Below are 22,054 nucleotides of genomic sequence, written 5' to 3'. Positions count from 1 at the left end.
TTTTGAATAAAAATGCCACTGTCCTTTAAGAAAACTGCTGAATAATGGCCAAAATATGCCCTAAGGGGTGCAAAATGTCAGTGACTTTAGTAGATGCTACTGAGATATTTTGTTTGCCTAAGGCAACGAAAACCCTAAAGCTGATTTCACATACTGCAGTATAACAAGCAGCACACTACACATTTCCTGTTGTTAGCAGTATTATCAGAGACGAAACTATAAAACACTTGCTATCTTTGGAGGAAACACTTGTTTGCACTTTCACAAATTTCTTTAGCTAATTCATTAGTAAATCTCCTGACTGTCCCTATAAATCTTTTGAAGATGGTTTTGAGTAAGAGGTGCATACATAACTTCGTACTAGGATGAAAAAAAAATTACAAGTCAATACTAAATATAAGTCACAAGCGCAACAGACAACTATTTTGGGAAACGTCTCTGCAGCAGCAAGGGAGGAAAAGCTGGCCAAAGAACCCTGAAGAAATGCCAGCTAAGAAGCCAGATGCTGCTTGCAAAAAAATGTTCCAGAGTTTGGCATCTGGGACCATTAAATGTCAACCTGATCCCCATCTGTGGGAAAAGCTGTTTACTGCTTTTGGGGAAGAAAAGGTAAGAAAGAGTATAGCAGTAGTTTAAAGGAATGCCAGTAAAAAGAGAAGGCAGACTGAACTCAGCATTCAAATTATAATCGTATCATGATTTACCTTTGAATTTCATGACAGTTTAAAATCCATTCATTTAGAAATAAGCGTATCTTAAAAATATACTGCATAAATATGCATGCTTTTACTTATGGATCTTTCAGATATTCACCCATCCCTGATATAGCAATTGCCTGCTTATACAACTTAGCACTGAACAATTCTTGCACAGTTCTGAGAAAACACAGAGGCTGATTTTAACTTTGCTTTTCCAAATAAATCCTCTCCACAAGGGGAAAAAAAAAAAAGAGTGAAACAGTATGCTGGTTTTCTGTTACAGTACTATAATTACAGTTCATGGTATGCATAACATTGAATACATTCTAATGACATAAGACTAGTCCTTTTTTAAGAACTCAGCACAGGTAGATGACAGTTACACTAATGAAAAACTATTTTTTTATCCTGAAAAGAAGATGTGGCTTCAAATGCTAAGAAGGAAAGAGGGGAGCTACAAGGCAAGATGTTGTATTTGGGAATGGACTGAGAAAGCAACAGGAAGGAGACAGAACAAGTCTAACTCTGGTTGACAGTACAGTTACCCAAAATGTCAGCTGGCATAAATTATTATCTAAGTAAAGATGAAGAAAGATGATTGTGGCATGGTAACTAATTGAAGAAGCATTGCTGAGGAAGACTAGCACAGTTTCAGATGAGTTCTGAAATTACTCAGAAGACCCTCCACTACAAACACAACTTACTATTTCAACTGGAGTCTAAAGGGAGGTAGGAAAACCAGGGCCTCTTACAGGACAATAGAAACAACAAAAGCGTTTAAATGAAGAACATCTAAATACAGACAACATTTTTGCATATTATCAGTAGTTTCTCACAAGTGCTGAAGGAACTTAAGCCTCATATTTAAAAGTAAGATTTACATTTACCAACTTTTGTTTTTGCAGAAGTTAGTGGGAAAGAGCTGTTTCAGTGCCAGAGTCACCTCTGAAAAGAAAAAGCTAGCTCCTAGAGCTAGAGGCATGCAAATAACATTACGAAACTATCTACAATATTTTACTGAGTACCCACATATGACTCAGTCATAACATTAGACAAAACTCAGATCTGTATCATATGTAGCCAAAAAAAGAGGACCACTACACCCAAAAAAGGGTGCTTAGAAGCAGGCTAAAGGAACTGTACCTAATATTTGTTCTAGACATAAACATGCTAAAATAGCATAACTGGAGAAAAAGAATAAGCATTTCATAATATTATAACATCACTTACAGCATTTTGTAACACAACTAGGCTTAAATATATAAATAATATCGACAACTATGACGTGTCAAATTGAGACCTGTGATACAGCTGCACAAATAGGGTGTCAGAAAACATGTGCCAGAAGTAAAATCTAAGGGTTAAGAATGATCAGGAAGGAAAAATGTCTGTCTGTGCTACAGTAAGTGAAACAAGAAGGGATCCTGATTCCAAAAGTGAGATGTCAAGGGCAGATAAGATCACACTTCTCCTTTGGAGAGGAGGCAGGAAACATAAAACATTGATGATAAGTGAGAAAAGACAAGGAAAAAGAAGACAAGCCACTGTGGTTCCTGCTTCCCTCACTGAAGAACTCTAGGGACTGACTACCTTGACCTCAGCAACTAAGAACTATCAACAGCCACAGCCAGCAGTGCTAACTAAACAGCATCAGTTCCATAGTATTGCATGATTATATAAACATAAATGATAAATATAGAAATAAAAATATAAATAAAAATAATACTAGTTTGTAAAGTTACTAATGGTGTTGTACATGCAATGGTAATGATTAACAGCGATTAAGAATTAACCTTTCGCGATGTGTAATGTTAATGAATATCAACAATCCAGTAGAGTAATTCTGAAGTTTGGAACTTGCATAGTTTGTCAGTCTTTTTAAATATTCCCATCACAGAAAAAACTAATTTCCTAACCGATATATGTATCTATATATTAATTTGCAACAAACTTATCTTTAATGAAGTTACAATGAAAGGAATTTATACTTTATTGTAAAGTCATAGGGAGTAGTGATTCTGGATAGAGCTCTGGTGCTAAGGACTGGCACTGTTAGACTGACTAATACAGTCAGCATGAGTCCCAATCAGTGAATCAAGATACTGTAAGGATGACGATTCTAAGACACAAGAGCTTTAGTTAGGGTTTGATCTTACTAGGGCAAAACCTCAGAAGTACCAGGAGAGATGATACAATAGGATAGAGGAGAAATAGGGAATTCAGCTGATAATAGATGGATCTGTCTATAAATGTTCAAAGACATAATTTGAGAGATTATGCTATTGTGAGAATTAGAGTGAGGTTCACAGGGTACTGGAAACATATGCATGAAACAATTAGAAATTCATTTCTTTGCTGTGCCATGTGCTAAACTGAAAAGTGAGAAGGGAGAAAAAGTAATTTCTTAGTTTATCAGCTGAACAAAAATTAACTGGAATGAAACAGGAATTATGTAACAAATTAGTCACATTTAACAATTCAAGCTTAACTAGTGATTTAGCATCTTTCTTATTCTTATTTTTTAAAATAAAAATATGCAGCTGAGAAGGCTTTTTTTCTGGCATACTTGTTGATCCTTCAGTTTTGGCAGCAAGTTTTCATATCAAGGTACAAAAATAAATAGCGCCAGATAAATAAATGAACTTAAAAGAGAAATTTTTTAGTTAGTTATTATGGTTTGTATTGTTATTTTCATTATTACAGATTTGAAACTTAGTACAAAAATATTTCCTTTTGTATTATATTCTTTTCTGGGTTTTTTTCCTATACAAAAATATATTTTTTATGCTGTTGCACAATAAATTACCTAGTTTTTCAAGAACTGATGTTTTCAGACAGATCTGCAAATATTTAAGAGAAAGTAAACTAATGAGTATTATCAAAGGCATAAAAGAAAGCTATGTTACCTATATCTTTTACATTAATTTAAGTTAGAAGTGATACCAAGTACCAGCAGTGGTGTGGCCAACTTCAAAGAAATTCAGAAAAATCTGAGTATCACTGCTAGCAGCTAAACATACACCAGAAAAATAAACAGTGCCAGAACATGGCCACAGGCAAGGAAACTGAGTTGTCTATCACTGTTGCATTCTCAAAGCAGTTCCTGGCCTGACTTCAGTCCAGACCAACTAGTGCTTGTCCAAAACAATGGCTAGGCACAGCTCAAGAATGCAAACGACCTTTTCTATCAGGCAGTTAGAATCCAGTTATCCTGTTTTAAACACTATGTTTAATTTTAAAAGATATGGCTGGATGTCCTCAGAATCAGACACTAGTCAATACCACTGCTTAGCTACCATGAGATGAACACTTTGTCTTGTTGCTGTAGTTTTTAAGAGAAAACTGTTAAAAGAGGTAATGGAAAACAACACTTTTTTGATATTAAGTAATTGTGAAAAAAAGCAGGTTGTCTTTTAACATCTGTGAGTATAAACTAGGACAACTCTAATGATTAAAATGAAATTGCTTTAGATTGGATTATACAACAAAAACATTGGTCTAGATTAATTTTGCTTGCGGTTATCAAGTCGTAGACTCCCAGTTTCAGCTACAGGTATCTCTGCAGAAGTTGGCTTTGTTTGGCATATCATGACCCTTGTATATGATGATTCAATGATACATCTAATTTTCCTGTTCTGTTATGTCAACTAGGACAAATAGCTCTCAGGAAAAATGTGTGGTGCTTACAGTTCAAACCAATCCTCTTGTAAACATTCTCTGTAACAGTTCAGTATTTGCCAAATCCAGAAAGTACTTTTTGAGCATTTATTTCCCATGAAACAATAGGAAGTCCTTGGATTTGGTCATACATGGTTGACCCAGCTATGAATAAAATCACGAGAAGCCATGTTACCTTCCGCAATATATATAATGCTTCCAGAGGCTGAAAAAATAGGTAAAATGTAAGGACAGGTCATGATACATGGTTGCTAAAGATTCATACACCTAGAATTGGCCTTGAGGATGGTGAAACTGTACATTTGCCTATACAATCCATTATATCACCTAAGAATTCAAATTGCCATAATGTAACAGCTAAGCAGACATAAAACAGTTTGCAGTTATAAAATATTTTTTTGTTAGTAGACTACAAAGAACCAGAAACTTCACAAAAATAAGAACTACAAAAACAAAAAAAAATCTTTAACAAATTGTTTTCTGTCCCAACAGACTTAAAAAAAGCAATTAAAAATATTTTAACAGATTTTCTCAACCTCACTAGACACTTCTTTTTCTGTTACTGGACTGAAAAAAAAATTACCAAAATAGCACATCTAATACTATATAAAAATGCAGCTCTATGGTAACGCAAAATATTTCAGTTAAATTCTGAACATAAACTAATGCAAAAGATTATATTAGATTACATATTTAACTTAGTTAAATTTACCTTTGGCTATTTGGGGAATTGTTTGTCTGTTTTCAATGGTGGTAAGTTTTCTTTCTGATTATTGTCTATATTACCAGAGTATAATCTCTGCACAACAACTAGACTGTGCCTGTGTACAGTCATTACACTGTGTTCTTTATGCACCTATGTCAGTATCTATTAAGAGTTTACATTCAGATAACGGACTGTTCTAGAATTGACATAATAATGTAGGTAAACCCTAGCTACAGATAACAGATGCTGATTGCTACATTGTTTACAGAGTCCTTATCCTCATAATACTGAAACAAAATAATTTTTAAATCATAAATGCATGCATGAAATAAAGATTGGGGTTCGAATTAAAAATAATATGGTTAGTGTCAAATCCTCATGCTTTCTCCCAGTGTGGCTGTAAATTTTAAATTACTATTTTGATGTGATTTTAAGCCACAAGGTGGCAGCAATGATATAATCTCTTCATCTAAGACTGTACAACTATGTCCACTCCCACGACTTTTACTCTTAAAGCTACTCCTGTGCTTACAGGGCATATATGACAGAAAGAGACCCTATATTGTCTTTGACAAAATACAGTTCCAGATTAGATTACTTGCTAAGTGTTTTGAATTGATGCATTTTTTTAAATTTTCTATCTACAATTAATTATGTCTAATGACTCCAAATGAACATGCAGTGAAGCAGTGTATCCAAGACACAAGTTTTTTGCTCCTCTTTGTGCAGTAACATTCCAATCGCCAAGCTGAGAAATGAAAGAGTAACTGGATGCGCAAGTCTGTCATTCGTGGAACATTATCATATAGTGCGAAGATGCAACACTTACCGATAGCTGTTGAAAAGATCCATGCAGGTGCCATTGTTTTTACAAGGGTCTGAATTACATTCATTTGATTCATATTCACAAAATATTCCTTCCCATCCAGGCAAGCAAACACACTGGTATCTCTGTAATGTAAAATAAATAATCTGTTAATTTTTTCCATTTTTAATACAACTACAACGGATATTATTACTGACTTGTGCATTTTCTGTCTTCTAACAGGTGCTTCACCATCTCAAAACTTGAAAATATTATAAATATATCAACAGTTTGACCTACTCATATGATGAAAAAAAGAGAATATGATGTAAGTATGCAACACTACTTATTATGTACCTTTTTGTATAATCAACCTGTGTACCCCAAATCCTTCCTCCCTCCTCCAAGGTTTTCTAATAAAAGATATTGTTTCTTCTATAAAACTACTTTGCTTAGATATTACACTGACATGCCTAAAACACATGTATTTACAGTCATCTGAGTTGTACTGTTCAGCATGCAGTCCAAACAGAACTCAATATAAAATAATTATGGAAATTCTCAGGATTATACAGCTATGCAACTTGTTTAACACCTTTAATATGAAAATGTGCACCTGTATCTTAATTAAGCACTACTAGACAACTCATGACATGAGAAATACTGTCTCCTATACAGTATATTACATAGAACACAGGGTGTGTTAGGCAGTAATGCAGACAGCATAAATAGAAGTCTTCTAGCTCTATGGCGATAGTATTAAATATACTAATGATCAGGCATTGTGAGTACAAAATTTCTGACTGAGTAAACTGAATAAAACTTCAGCAGTGTGTATATCCACTACAAAATGACATATATTATAGGACATTTTTCATCATACTGCAAAGCTATTATACCAAATTGTAACCACACTCCAGTGTTATCTCCAGCTTCAAAATTATCTGGTATCTGCATGCAACGGGGTGTTTGACATAGTCTCATGGAACTGAAAAGCATAAAGCATCTTTTTCCTGCCTACGCTCTATGAAAAAAAAGAAAAAAAAAGAGAAAGGTGAACATCTGGTAAATTATTAGTTAGAGAGGGGCAGCAATGCAAGCACTGCTATTCAGCAGAAGTTTTAATTGCTTCTTTTGTAACATGCTTGCTTGTAACAAGGCTTCTTTCTACCAAAACTTAGGAAACACTTTAATGGTAAGCATGACTAATGTGAATTATTTCATTACTTGCTAAACATTGCAACAGCCTTCAGGGTAGATTTTAAAGCCTATTAAAATCCATGTAAATTGGAAGCCATTAACAGACAGCAAAAAAGTTTAGGAGTTTTTTTAAAAGCTGAGTGCATAAATAAACTGCCATAGCATGATGATCAAATGTGTAGTCTCCAAATCACATTGCTGCATTTCAGCTGTTGTGTTACCGAATCTGCGCTTTGGAAACAGACAGACAATTGTGTTTCAAAGAGATACGGGCTATGAACTTTTACATAAATGGTAAAGAGAAATTATTTAATTTCCTAATACAGTTTAAAAATATAGTAAGTTAAGCATCAGAACTCTGAAAGAAATGCATATTGGGCAATTGTCCCAGACCTTTCTATGATGATACTCTTACCACCTCCTGCAAAATTAAAAGCTTAGAGTATTTTATTGGAACAAAGATAACAAAATAAAAAAGAAACAAAGTTAATGGTTTAAAGTCAAGCTCACCATGATTGTCCTGAGGTGTCATACAGTGTGGAACAGCTCCACTGTTTCCAGTACTTAAAATTAAGTAATTTACATGTATATTCTACTATAGTTGGTCAAATCCACTTTTGTGCCAACCAATTTGTACAGAGCATATTTGTGATTCATATTTTTCCCATTTCTTTTGTGCTCATGTTGACTAACCGATGCTATGCTTGCTTGGGTCACACCCATGATTTCCGTAACGTGGATTTTCTGAACCCACTGAGATGTATTTTGAAAGCCAGAAAATAAAATTGAAGGGTATCTTTCTGAGTTACAATAGGGCATTTTGATAAATATTAAATGTCAGTACCTTATTTACAGAGCAAACTAAGACAACAGAAAAATAACTGCGTGAAGGCAGGTTGGACACTCAAGATGACCTCAGCATATACTGATGACTTAACTATACATTCTAGTCAAAAAAAGAAAGCAGCATTTTGTCCTCTGTGTTTTACGTAGGCAAGGCTACTCCATGCAACTAAACACAACTTGCAACCTGTGGACTCCATCTGCTAAAAAAGAAAGCCTAATTGATAGTTTACTGTTACTGCTCTCTACTCCCGAACTCAGGCTGAAGAACTGCAAAATATTCTCCGTGAAGAGACAAGAAAATCAGCAGCATGAGTCCAGGAAGTGGGAAATATTTGAAGTGACAGTAAATCAAAGGTTAATGTAGGAGACAAAAAGATTTTGTTAAAATATTTTGTATTTTTTAAATAAAATACTGAGAGACAAACTTGGAAAGAGAAAATAATTTTCTGGGAATTGTGCCAAGAAAAGCAAAAATGTACATTGAGACAAATTACAGCACTAGCCCACATGTTAACATATTCTATTACATCATAGCCACACCCAAATTAGTTATTAAGTATTTCAATGAACTGGAAAGTTTTTCTGAGATTTCCTCAATTCATTGCATATCTATCATTGCCATGAAAACAAGTGTTAGAATAGAAAAGAAAGATGCTGCAAACACAAAAGGCAAAAATTTGGACTAGTAATCCATACCCACAATTAACTCCTAGACACCTCGTAAAAACTTTTCTATTGTCAGGTTAGGTTTTCACATAAACCAGGATTGTGAGACGATGACTTACTTCTAAAAAACTCTTCCAGAAATGGGTTACAAAGTTGGAAGTGAAAGGAGGCTGCCAACAGTTTTGTTCAGAAAGCAGAAGTATTTTTTCTGGTCTCACTAAAAACATCTATCAATCAGCTACTGAAATTCGATGCTTTGCAGATTTCTCATTACATGAGGATTGTCACATCAAGAACAAAACATTACTCACATATATGTATATCATGCATAGGTGCAGAATACGTAAACTAAAAAAACTTATATAATATGTTAATCTCTGTGTAGATTTACAGTAACTGAAGGTGGCATGTTACAATAAATTATATGTAAATATAGATAGAAAAAAAAGTATTGATAGATAGAAGACTTTGCAGAGAAGGACCCGGTGTCCTGGTGGACACCAAGCTGAACAGGAGCCAGCAATGCACCCTTGCAGCAAACAAGGCTAATGGTATCCCAGGCTGCACTAGGAGGCATGTTTCTGCCAGGTGCAGGGAGGTGATCCTTCCCCCCTACTCAGCACTGGAAAGGCCACACCTAGAGTGCTGTGTCCTTTTCTGGGCTCCCCAGCACCAGAGATGGACATACTGGAGAGAGCCCAGCGAAGGGCCACTCCCATTATTAAGAGACTGGCACATCTGTCACAAGGGAAGGCCGAGAGAAGTGGGACTGTCAGTCAGGGCACAGTATACAGAAAACAACATAAAATGACAGGAAGCTGCATAGTGGAAAGTATTCAGTGAATCAAGCAAGAGGCTGGAGGAATAGGATTTGATACCTATTTATGTATTTCTTCCCCTTTATCATAATTATGTATTACTACCCATTGTAGAGAGATTAAAATACATGGTACCTTTGAGTTCCTCCAAATCATTTTTTATTTGTCCTCTAAAGAACACAGTAAGTGCATAAATAACACCATAGTTATTCCTTGTACATAGGTTTCCCTTGCACAATATATAGCACAGTATTTATAAGATGAGGTTTTACCAGCTATACACAGGCTCAAAACCTGTAATGTTTTTAATCTCCTGCGCACATACCCAGTCCTATATATGCACACTAGCATGTCCTTATCCAATTAACTGTGTGTGTGGTAAGAAAGTGTTATTTAAGAGCGTTTGCATATTTTCCCTTCTCCAACACTATAAATGAAGAATTAATCATTTCCTTAAACCCCAGTCAATGTTACTTTACTGGAAAATGGCAGCTGAACATCTGGCAAATAGAAACTACAATGAAAAAGGTTCATCACCCACAACAAGGATCTGAGTTATGAACATGGTAAGTCTTCAAACCTGCACTTTGCATGTGTAGGTGTCATGGTTTAACCCCAGCCAGCAACTAAGCACCACACAGCCACTCGCTCACTCCCCCCTGGTGGGATGGGGGAGAGAATCGGAAAACTCAGATAACTCGTGGGTTGAGATAAAGACAGTTTAAAACGTAAAGCAAAAGCCACGCACGCAAACAAAGCAAAACAAGGAATACATTAACTACTTCCCATCAGCAAGTAGGTGTTCAGCCATCTCCAGGAAAGCAGGGCTCCATCAGGCGTAATGGTTGCTTGGGAAGACAAACGCCATCACTCCAGATGTCCCCCCCTTCCTTCCTCCCCCAGCTTCATATGCTGAGCATGCCATCATATGGTATGGAATATCCCTTTGGTCAGCTGAGGTCAGCTGTCCCGGCTGTGTCCCCTCCCAACTTCTTGTGCACCCCCAGCCTACTCATTGGTGGGGTGGTGTGAGAAGCAGAAAAGGCCTTGACTCTGTGTAAGCCCTGCTCAGCAGTAACTAAAACATCCCTGTATTATCAACAGGGTTTCAAGCACAAATCCAAACCAGCCCCATGCTAGCTACTATGAAGTAGTAGCTTGGCCAAGGCGGCCAAGAGCATCCTGGCCTGTATCAGAAATAGTGAGGCCAACAGGAGTAGGGATGTGATCGTGCCCCTGTACTCGGCGCTGGTGAGGCCGCAGCTCAAATCCTGTGTTCCGTTTTGGGCCCCTCACTACAAGAAGGACATTGAGGTGCTGGAGCGTGTCCAGAGAAGGGCGACGAAGCTGGTGAGGGGTCTGGAGCACAAGTCTTATGAGAAGCGGCTGAGAGAACTGGGGTTGTTCAGTCTGGAGAAGAGAAGGCTGAGGGGAGACCTTATCGCTCTCTACAATTACCTGAAAGGGGGTTGTGGTGAGGTGGGTGTTGGTCTCTTCTCCCATGTAACTAGCAATAGAACAAGAAGAAATGGCCTCAAGTTGCACCAGGGGAAGTTTAGACTGGATATTAGGAAAAATTCCTTTACTGAGAGAGTGGTCAAACATTGGAACAGGCTGCCCAGGGAGGTGGTGGACTTATGATCACTGGAGGTGTTCAGAAAATGTGTAGACGTGGCACTTCGGGACATGGTTTAGTGGCCATGGTAGTGTTGGGTGATGGTTGGACTTGATGATCTTAAAGGTCTTTTCCAACCTTAATTATTCTGTTAAGAAAATTAACTGTACCCCAGCCAAAACCAGCACAGTAGGTTGAACAGAATTTTTACCATGCCGATACATACTCCAGGTACTTTTTCGACATGCCGAGCAAATTTTGAATGGAAGTAATTTTATTTTTAAAGATGCTATGGAGCTGGGGCATTTTTGGGGGGGGTGTTACAGTTTTTAATTTTTTCGTAAACAGAAAGGACAAAAAATACCTTGCCTGGAAACAGAAACACACAAATGGAAATGCAGACAACTCCCTTTATTCCATGTGTTCTGAGTTCTTCTGCCAGACCATGTTTGTTGTGGTGCAACTCGTTTTCCATTAAGGTCAAACAGAATGAGCATATCATAAGACTACATAACATTGGCATATAACGGGAAATGTACGCCAAGCATGAAACCCCAAGTTTGCCTTTGAGTGTTTTTTTTTTTCTCATGAAAAATTATGGTCTTTTTGCCTCTACAGAAAACTTTTCATTACAAAACTCTGTTCTGTTGGAAGTAGAGCTTTTTCCTACAGAAAACTTTCATGCAACTTAATTTTGTTAATACTATCAACAGTTCATTTAACCTTGTGAAATAAATGTGAACATAAAAATGTAAGCATCTGTGAAATCACATTTGCAACTGCTCTAAACTATATTGAGTTCCTAACATTATTTATGCAGCCTTTTTTGTTAATTTAAGGGTGTTTTCCAAATTGCTACTTTAAGACTTCACTTCCAAGTTATTACTGATTTAACCAATTACATAACCGTACATATTCACTAACAAAACTAGATTATTCCCTTTTTTTTATTATGACATTGTTTTCATTATGCAAGTCTGTTTGCATTTATATCCTAAACAAGCAAGCTTATTTTAAAAAATAATTTTGAAAAACCCCAACAGGATACTTGTTCATCTTCAACTGGTTTAACCCTCACTTTAAATTTTACTAAAGAAAACCAAGCTAAAACGAGATCTACGCAGAGTGAAGTCCCAGCAACTACACTATCTTCCAGTCTTCTGGAAATGAATTATTTACCTGTTCTTCACAGTATGTTGGCCTAGTGAATGTATTAATAGTGTTGCTCCAGAAGTGAAAGAAAATTGACTTCTGAGGCATGAAGAAACTCTGCAGTTGACCCTATTTTTCCTCGTCTGAAAGACATACATGACTTGCTTTAGTATTAGTAAACAACTCTGTAACAGGTAAGAGTCAGATTGCCTAACTCACAGCAAGGTAACACTTTTTCGGGGTAAGTACCATGAGGTTTGCAATATGATTATTAATACTGATAGTAAATGGATGAGCAATTATAATGATCAACAGGAAAGACTAAGGTGGGAAAAAAGTATGAAACATGGATTCAGAAGTGTAAAAAATTACAATAAAACGTCTGATTTCTTAACAGTGTTACAACTGAATGGTTCTGATAAAACTACTATTTAAAAATCACCAAAATCAGTTACTGAATCTTATCACTGGAATCGTTAGCTGCCATATTCTTATGTGTTACTTTATTAAAAAAACAGGTTTGTTTCTCTTTTACTCTTGCTACGTAAGTTACAAAGCCTATGTGATTTTTGTGCTAAGCACTGCGAAACGTGAAATACTAGGACAAATAATATGAAGTACTAGCTATCTACAGAAGTTGAGATAGCATTATGGATTTTCAAAAGCTTATCTACTCTCTATATATCCTTCCCTAAACAGTTTGACATGTTAAAAATGCTGACCAGTACATTTATTTGTCCTTCCAAACCTGCCTATATTCTAATACTCTAATAAACCTAAGTTACTATAAATTATAGCTGACATCAAGGATAAAACACAATTTCTTATACTTAAATTTTAAGCAAGACTTACAGGAGATATAACATTTTTAATTTGCTTATCTCTCCAACCTTAAAAAATGAATTAGTTAAATTAGTAACAAGGAGCATATTTAAAACAGCTAGTACACGCAAAGTTTGATGAGCTGTAATGAGTTTTGCCTTACACTGTAGTATTTCTGTATCTGTGTATACTAGACACATTTAGTAAATATGTGCAAAAAGCACGATTTTTATCTTGTTTCAATAGCACACCAGTAGTAAAGCCAAGTTTACATTTTCATTCAATGCAAGCTCCAGCTTAAAATATAGCTGGTATCTAGACATGCTGCATATTTACAACTCCAACTGCACTGTACTGTAATTTGTGACCACACAGAAAATTATCTTAAATGGGAATACTAGTTATTTGCACTGCATGTCTTTATACACTACCATTTCATAAAATGGTAGCTTTGCTAATAAATTCATAATCACCACTGCTTTTGACATTAATCATTTTCAAGTGACACATTTGTAAAAATACAATACTTTGCTGAAAGTTTAGTGCTCTTAAAATTAAATCATGAGTAATGCTAGCAACAGACTTCCCTTCAAATAATTTTGGATTTCATGTTCCCGTTGCAAACAAATGCTGGCCTGTGCCTTTAGAATTTAATCAATTATTTCCATCACTGCTTAGATATGACAGTTCTCCTAGTCCAACAGAAATCTTTTTGGGGTTTTCTCTGTGGAGATTCATCCATAACATGTTGAGGCTTTTACTTATACTGACAGAGGTTTTCCATTTGAGCACAGCCAGTATTAAACAATATGTAAGTGTTAGGTTTGCAGAAAAAGGAAAAACACTCAATAAAAAATCCATGCCTCTGTGGTCTTATATTTATTCTAGTTATTTTAAAATGTTATTGTAGGAGACACTACAAGAAATATGAGCATTAGAAGACCATAAGAAGTATTTAAGAACAATCATTGAAATAAACAACTGTGACAGTCAAAGTGTTTGAAAATTGTTGCTGCAAATTGGGAAAGTCTCATCTTCGGAAAGTTGGAGGATTTCTAGGAAACAAAGAAGTTGTAATTCAGATTTTTTTTTTACTGTTTTTAGAAATGTAATTCTAAGTATGGGCGTAATCTAACCAAGCTAGAAGTAGTTTTATGACAACAAAGCAAACTCAGTTTGAGGTCTCTTACATATTAATCATTAGTGATAGATTATTTTTTATCTCTGTTTCTTGACCTCTGCAATTTATTCTATTTAAACCCTTCTTTCCTTCCTCTCCTAGACAGCTTACTAGGAAGTATGTCAAAGAAATCATCTTAAACGCGGCAAGAACTGAACAACACAGGAAAACTAATGAAAAACAACAAGCTTAAGTTGTTTGTGCAAAATAAATCAAATAACTAGTCCAGCTAGTAACAGTCATTGAGTATCAGCCTTTGAACAATGTATCTGGTTTCACATTTAGCTCAATTGTCCAATGACTAGTGAAAAGTCATAAACACATTCCTGTTAAGCAGAACTACTGACAGGAACTTGACCCACCTAAAAGCTTGTCCAGAGCTTTCAGTTTGCCCCTGGACCTCAAGTAACAGGAGAGCTACAGGAGTTAACTGTTATATTCCAAAGGAATAGTCTAGGCACTGCCAGACAGAAATAACACTATGCTTCTGAATTTCAAACCTGGTGTTGCTGCTGGTAGCTTTTTAAATAAAGCAAGAAAAAGCAGCAGAACAACTACTGTTTTCCATAAAACAAAGCTATCTGGTACCTCAACACAGTAGCTGGTTCAAATTTAGATCTTAAGCATATGATCATTATCACATCAGTACACTTCAAATACCACAAAGCACCATTTTTGCCAACCTCAGGCCCAAAAGTAGGGGTAAGTTAAAGAAATAAGCTGTTCCGAAAATACTTCAACCTAAAAATCCTTAGAAGAATCCAGGCATTCACAGAATTATTTGATGTCAAGTTTCCTCTTTTGAACTTTCACTCATCCCTACTTTAAATTTATAGAGCATTTCAGTATAATAAATCACATTACAAATTAATGTGCTGCCTTCATCATATCTAGTACAAAGCGGTGAGTTTTTGGAAGTGCCAAACCTAAGCACTTGTGCCCTGCTCTAAGTACAGCTGGCATAAAGCCAACCAGCTAGACAGCTAATAGACAAGGACCAAGGAAGAAAAGACAACTCTGTAATAAACAAATTTTATTCAATCTAGGCCGGTATTAATATGTATACTTGAAGACATTTTATTTGATCTAACCCAGTATTACCACAGACTAGAATAAGAGGCTTTCAAAATCATACACACAAGCTGTAAAATAATGATGCCATTCTCCAAACTAAAAGATACAACGACCAGCTCTAGCGATGGACATAAAATAGCTGACAAAGCTCTAGACTGAACAAAGGAAATCGGTTTAATATAGCAACTAGGAGCCTATGAAGAACAAATAATGAGGCTGGGAGAGCTGCGGGGGGGGCGGGAGACCATAACCTAACCTTGCAACATAAATCACAGAATCACACAGAATCACTAAGGTTGGAAAAGACCTGTAAGATCATCAAGTCCAACCAAAAATCATCAAGTCCAACCAAAAAAAGACAAGTATCAAGAACAAAAACATTAGAAAAAGAGAGAAACCCAGACTTTTTGTGACGAAATGAGACCTCACCAACCTCAATTACCAACAGCCTTCTTCATTAATATTAGATTCTTATGCCATTAAGTTCATCCCATTGTCTCTGAAACTAAAAGCATTCCGACTGGCTGGTCACCTGGACACTCTGCATTTCAGTACCTCACAGCAATCCAGAATAGCTGTTTGCTCTCACTGAAAGAATCCGCTTGCTTGTTTCCCTCTAAAGGACCGAGAAAACGTGGCAGCCTGGCACAAAACGAGCGCTGCTTAAACCTTGCGAAGCCTCACGCAACTCCTCTCTGACGAGCTCCTCATGGCGACACTTGGCAGCCTGCACAGAACCTTCCAGAGAACCAAGCGGGGAGCACACGCGCAGCCGCAGCCGACCCCCAGGCGCCACAGGAACTAGAGCCAATCAGAACCGGGTATTCCCCCTCTGCTCCTATGACTGACAGGAGCTGTGGTCGCTGAGGGAGGGAGCCGGCAGAGACTCCGTGGGAGGGGCTTGGAGCGCTTTGGGGCTCTAATGGCGACGAGGAAGGGAGCGGTCCGGGTGGCTGGGAGCAGTGCCCTGACCTGCCTGTCTCCGTCCGTGCCGTATCGCCTTCCTCCATGCCCAATGCCGCAGGACAGGGACTTTGTGTGAAGAATGCTTATCCTGACCCACCCGGCTTCTCTCCCAGGCTGTCCCATCTCTCCTACCACGGGCAGGGGGGTGTGCCAGTCGTTAACATCAAATACGTATCTGTGACTAAAAGTACTTTCACATCCGAGTGCAGTTAGTTCTCACACTGTCAGTTTGGTGTCAAGCAGCATTGTTTGGCTCAAACTCTAAGCGATGAGCGCTCCTGTCCTCAGCAGCTCAGGCTCCTGCTTGGTAGCAGCCCTCCACTGATGTGCAGTATTTACCTACAGGGTGTATTTTCAAATAAAATAGGTGGTGCTGGTGTTAGGCTATGAGCGTGCAAATGAAGGTGCAAAGCTCAGAGCATAAACCAGTAGGAAATGATACAGCTGTGCCAACACAGGGGTAAACAAGGTGTGCATTGGAAGTCAGGTATTTGAAAGAATGAGAATGTGGATCCACATTCACATGGGGCTGAAATTGCAACTCTTGGGGCTTCACTGTGCTAGTTTTCAGAGCTGTGTCATCATTCTTTGCTTTTTTAATTAAATCAACATGCACAAAAGCTTAAAATCTGGTGGCAACTCCCCCATGTACTAATGTCCAGGTAGCACTGTGCATGCCTTTATGAGAAAGTTCAGCGTCTTTATTGCCAAGAGTTTTGTCATTCTGCGCCCAGTGCTGCAGCTCCTGGAAGGCCAGCGGGTACCTGGAGCCAGACGGGTCAGGTTCCCCGAAAGTGTCCCCAGATTCTGAGCCACTAAATGCAGCACAATTTTCTAGAATTTATCTCAGGACAAAAAATAGCACAGCAGTGCAGATGTTTGTGTTCAATACATGTCCTCTGTATTGGAAACTAAACCTTGGTGCTCTTTTCACTGTTTCTTCACTCACAGTCTTGCGTTACCAAAACTAGGAGTCCCTGGCTATCTTATAATGCACACCTGAAGTTGGTTCATAAGAACACTTCAGGTGTCTTCACTAAGAATTTGGAAGAGTCTGTTTAGCAGAGTCACCTAGTGATAGCTACATTCACAAGTAAAAAATTCATAGCAGTTTCTGATTGTAAGAGACTTCCGTATCTAACACTTACGGTCTCAGAGTGGCTTGTTAGAGAAATCAATACTTTCTCGGAAAGGCACAAATTGTGTCCAGCGGTCTAATTCACTTGTTACATAACACAATTTATAAATAAGTCACCAAAAGTCAAAGACAAGTACTCTTTTGAAAACCAAATTACTTAATTAAGAAATCAATGAGAGTTTACTTTTGAGGCTGCTTCTAAAAAATCGTATGTCAAATAAAATATGAATAAAGAGGCTGTAGAACAGGACACAAAAGTTAATACTGAGATACATTATAATTAGCTAAGGATTGTCACCATTTTAAAGATACAGTTTACTAGAAGGAAAAGAGAGAAAAGGGAACTGTAAAATTGGAGACAGACTATACAAACTACAAAGACTATACAAAGCGATAGCATCATGACCAACCCCCACCATTTTTAGAAACTTTCTCCAGTCTCAGGTTTTTCCTCTCTTCTTTTGAATGTGTTTGTCTGTCTTGGTCTTGAAAATCAGAACATGATTTTAACAGCAGCAGCAGCTCCTGTTTCTCTTTTTCCTGAAAAACGCAAGTTAATTCTAGATTTATTAGCATATTAAAGGACTATTAGGAAGGGATTGCCATTATGAAACCTTTGTACAGATAAGAGAAAAGGGAATAGGAGTACTCTTACAATAAAATCGTAACTTAATACTTTACATTCAAGTGTTAAGAACTGTCTTCCCCTCTTTCTGTTTTCGTAATTCATAGTTAAAATTAATTTTAATAGTATTTAGGATGAAGCGATAAAACTATCAATAATTTGTTCTGTAATTAGACGACACTGTGAACTTGGGGAAGTTATGCTTTAAGAAATTATGACTTCAGATTTTATGGTTCTATCTATATTTGGTATGGTAGAGGTTAACAACTCCTTACCTGTTAGCTCATATTTCATATGAGAGAAAGAAAAGGCTTTTCTCTCTGTTTGATAGCAGCAAATTTAAAGACTGTCATTCTAATCTTGTAAGGCTGTAAAAGTATTTAATCTTAGCTATAACTTCTTCTGTCTCATTTCCACTCCCTGGGAGAGCTTGATCTCATTAAGGGCAATCTCTCGTAATTTGCATGTTGTGGGCCTTCCTGGAGATTGCCTCTTATTACTGTAATGAAGTTCTATTTCTGAATATTGAGGGTGCTGGCCTACAGGACTTCAGGAGGCTCCACACCTTTTAATGGTATTGCAAGCACAGTACCCACTACCCATATCTATTAAATCTATTACAATTTATGATGCTGGTGCATGATTAAGGCTTTTCTTCATTCTTGGGATTTCAGCAGCATATTGATGAGACAGGCAATCTCATCAACAAGCCACAAAAAGATTATTTGTGTCTGAAATTTGTCTACAAATGTGATAAATTACATTTCTTCTTTACTATCTCTGTAATTGCAGTTGTGTCATCATTAGCCCACTGACTCTTTATTCTCCCTCCTTCTCTCTCTACCACTAAAGATGCATCCTTTTCTTCTACTCATGGAATCCTACCCAGGCCCTGGCAGAAACTGGAGGAAGGTGTGGATTTGTGCAGTCATCGCAGCTAATGGGACGATAACAAGGGTTACTATAAGCCAACAGAAAAAAAAGACTGAAGTGCAAAACTGATAGGAATGTGAGGAGACAGTCGTGGACCCTGGAGGGTTGTACTGACTTAGGGAGCTTTAAATGGGGGAAAGCAGTAGAAAAATAATATAGGGAAATCGGATAGGGAAATTAGATAGGGAACTGAAGATTCAGAGCAATGAGAGCATGAAAGGACATAACCTCTGACTAGGCATTTGTAGATCTTCAGCAAATCTAATCTTGATCATCTTCTGTCAATGAATCAAACTGTGAATTGAGGGATGCTGTGGAGAAACGGGTTTTCTGCAGGTTGGAAGGAAAAGGCTGCGAGAGCACTGTGAGAATTCTGGACTCACCATCGTGTATTTCCTACCAGCCATCTCAGGCACATAAATTGAGGACCATGGTTTGTCAAGACACACATGCAAGATCCCTACTCTCCCTTTTTCACCTACAGTGTCATCTTTTTTTGTTCCTGAGATACAGCAGTGCTATGTGAAATAATTTTAAGTTGCTAATATATGGAAAATACAAACACGTATGCATATACAACAGAAAATCAGTTCTCTCAATGCAGTCTCAAATAGAAGTTATCAAAAACATTCATTACCATTAAATATTATTCTCACAAATTACTTGTTTTTTAGGAATTCCCCAAAATTTTCTGCTTCATAATTTCCAAATAAGTAACCAATAGTAACCAATAAGTTTCCATAGTAACCAATGTCAGGGTCCTCCTTCTACAAAACTTTAGTATGCATTGCTTGCTGAAATTCATTCCACTCATTTATAACTATATAGTTTCAAAATAATGTTTTAAACCAGTGGAAGAATGGGACAGAGAGGGCATTTTTGCATGTACAGCACAGTTTTTCTTAAAATATTTTATTAAGGCTATTGAGATACAACAGAGCAAACACTTACCTGTCATCTAAAAAAATTGGATTTGAAATTCTTTTTACTTCATATATCTCACTAAATACTGTGTTTGGATATTTTGCTTTGATTATATTCCCAAGTAAAACTGTAGGTTCATGCAAAAGCTTATGATTTAATTTAACTTTTGATATTAAATCAATATTATACTAAGTGTAGCTGATTTTTTTTCTTTCTCTTAACTTTAACAAAAACCTAGTATTTTCTTTTAAAAAGTGTAGTATCAGTGTACAAGCATGTCTTAAAAGGTCCAAAGCCCTTAGCCCTCTGGTTGTAAAGTGAAAAATGAATAAGTTGAGTCCTGTACTGGATTTTTCCATTACTGATACAGAAGCTTAATATATTAAGGACCAATTATTTTATACTACTGACCCAGATTTGAGGCTGAGCTCTCTAAAAAGGGAAGCATACATCTGGGGCACTGTAGAAGGCAAGTGTAAGAATTTTTTCTTGGATTTCACTTGCTGTCAAAGTGGAGTCAGTTTACTCCAGTGTGGAAAGGGTATAACTTACTTTCACATTAGTAACAACTCACAGGGCAGCGTAGGCCTAAAGAAGGCAGAGACAGGCTGTTGCATTCACAAGATGAATGAGTTTTAGTTTCAAAATTTTATACCAAGAGCTAAAGGTAAGGATAGAGGGATGGAAATTCAAGATTGAAGCTTAGAGGGAAAAACATTGGACCCACTTCTTTGAATCAGATGTTTTAAAAAGTAAGTAAGTGGATAGTTGCAGAATTGTTTAAAATAAATACAAATGTAAAAGTAAGTTATTTTTCTCTGATTAAATGATTGTTTCTGAAAAGCATATAAAGAGCTGGAAAATATCACTGCTTAAGAATGCTGAACATTGAAAGTTATTTTAAAAATATAAATGCTTTCAAGAATTGCTCCTGCTCTTATTTTCATTTGCATAATGTGTGTATAATCTTCTGAAAGGTAATAACAACAGAAGAAAACAAAGCAGAGCTCTGTAACATTCTGTACATTGAGAAATCATGAGATAATGAAGTGCACCAGAGCATCTTGCTGTTTTTTAGGAGTTCATTAAACATGCATACTGTGGACAAGAATAAAGAATATTTGTTTACTTATATGTATGGAACAAGCCAGCATAAGCGCTATTCTGGATTAGTTGCCGCCATTGTACTCAATAATAGATGAGGAAGGAGGTCTCAATTTTAGAACGCAAACAGGATGGTCCTTATTTAGAATACAAACCCTTAATTCATAATGAATAGTTTCTTCATTTAAAAATGAAGATGAGAAGCAGACAGGGATCTTTATGCAAAATTTTAAAAAACCTAAGTTTTTTAAATTAAAAAAATTTTTTTTCTAGAATGATCATTCTGTTAGCAATTACAGAATAATAAAAAGTAACTGAGTAACTGTACACATACACACACAGAATCTTTGTAGGAGACAATGACTTTGTGCTCGTGTTTAATTTTTCCAGAAATATATCAAGCTTTCTCCTGTGTACTCCTTTCTTCATGAAAAGCATAGATGTATTTAGGAAAAGGAAGAAGGAAGCTCATTTGCCATCTAAATGCCTAAAAAGCCAAACGGGAGCGACTTACGTTCACATGAATAAATTGTGACATTATACAGGACAGTACAGAATTGAATTTTAAAGATTCTGTAGGTATGCATTAGGGATATGTGACCAAAACAAGAATCAAGTCTAGAAGTAGGGTCAAGAAGTGTGAAAATTGCCAGGGATAGGATGAAAGAGGATATAGCTGCCATTATTCCAAGCAAGAACAGTGTGAAATAACAAAAAAGAGCAAACTGGACTAATTGTTTCCTCTTCTTTTTCTTCCCTCAACACATGATTCAGCCAGAGAAAACCTGGGTTTCTAGCTTGTGTTATCTCACAAGAATAGTTTTCAGATTTTTTGGGGAGGGGAGAAGCTCATGGTCTGCCTGCTAAGTTCACCTCTGTGTACATGTGTGGTTTTAGTGCTACAGATAAGCCAGGGGACATTCCCAATATACAATTTCTCAGTTAAAACCATGTAAGTATTGCTGTGACTTTCATATTTCTGGGGAATGATATTTTCACAGAAATTAAGTCTGCAGTGCGTTTTTCTCTCACCTACAGGTTAGAGACAGAAAAATATAACAAAGATACTCTGATATACCCTTGCTAAATAAAATGACTATATTT

At 36.7% G+C, this 22,054-nt stretch overlaps 1 protein-coding gene across 1 annotated transcript in view; it reads right to left on the bottom strand.

The window, feature by feature from the left end:
• EYS (eyes shut homolog) overlaps positions 1-22,054 on the bottom strand; it is a 939,662-nt gene that overhangs the window by 581,749 nt on the left and 335,859 nt on the right. Inside the window, exon 21 of the mRNA XM_059831070.1 lies at positions 5,912-6,033. Within this exon, the coding sequence (XP_059687053.1) occupies positions 5,912-6,033 (122 nt within the window). The remainder of the gene's footprint in view (positions 1-5,911; positions 6,034-22,054) is intronic.

This window comes from Gavia stellata, chromosome 2 (assembly GCF_030936135.1).
Source record: "Gavia stellata isolate bGavSte3 chromosome 2, bGavSte3.hap2, whole genome shotgun sequence".
Classification (NCBI taxonomy): Eukaryota; Metazoa; Chordata; class Aves; order Gaviiformes; family Gaviidae; genus Gavia; species Gavia stellata.
The sequence above is the reverse complement of the archived record's forward strand: the minus strand, read 5'-3'. Positions and strand labels throughout refer to the sequence as shown.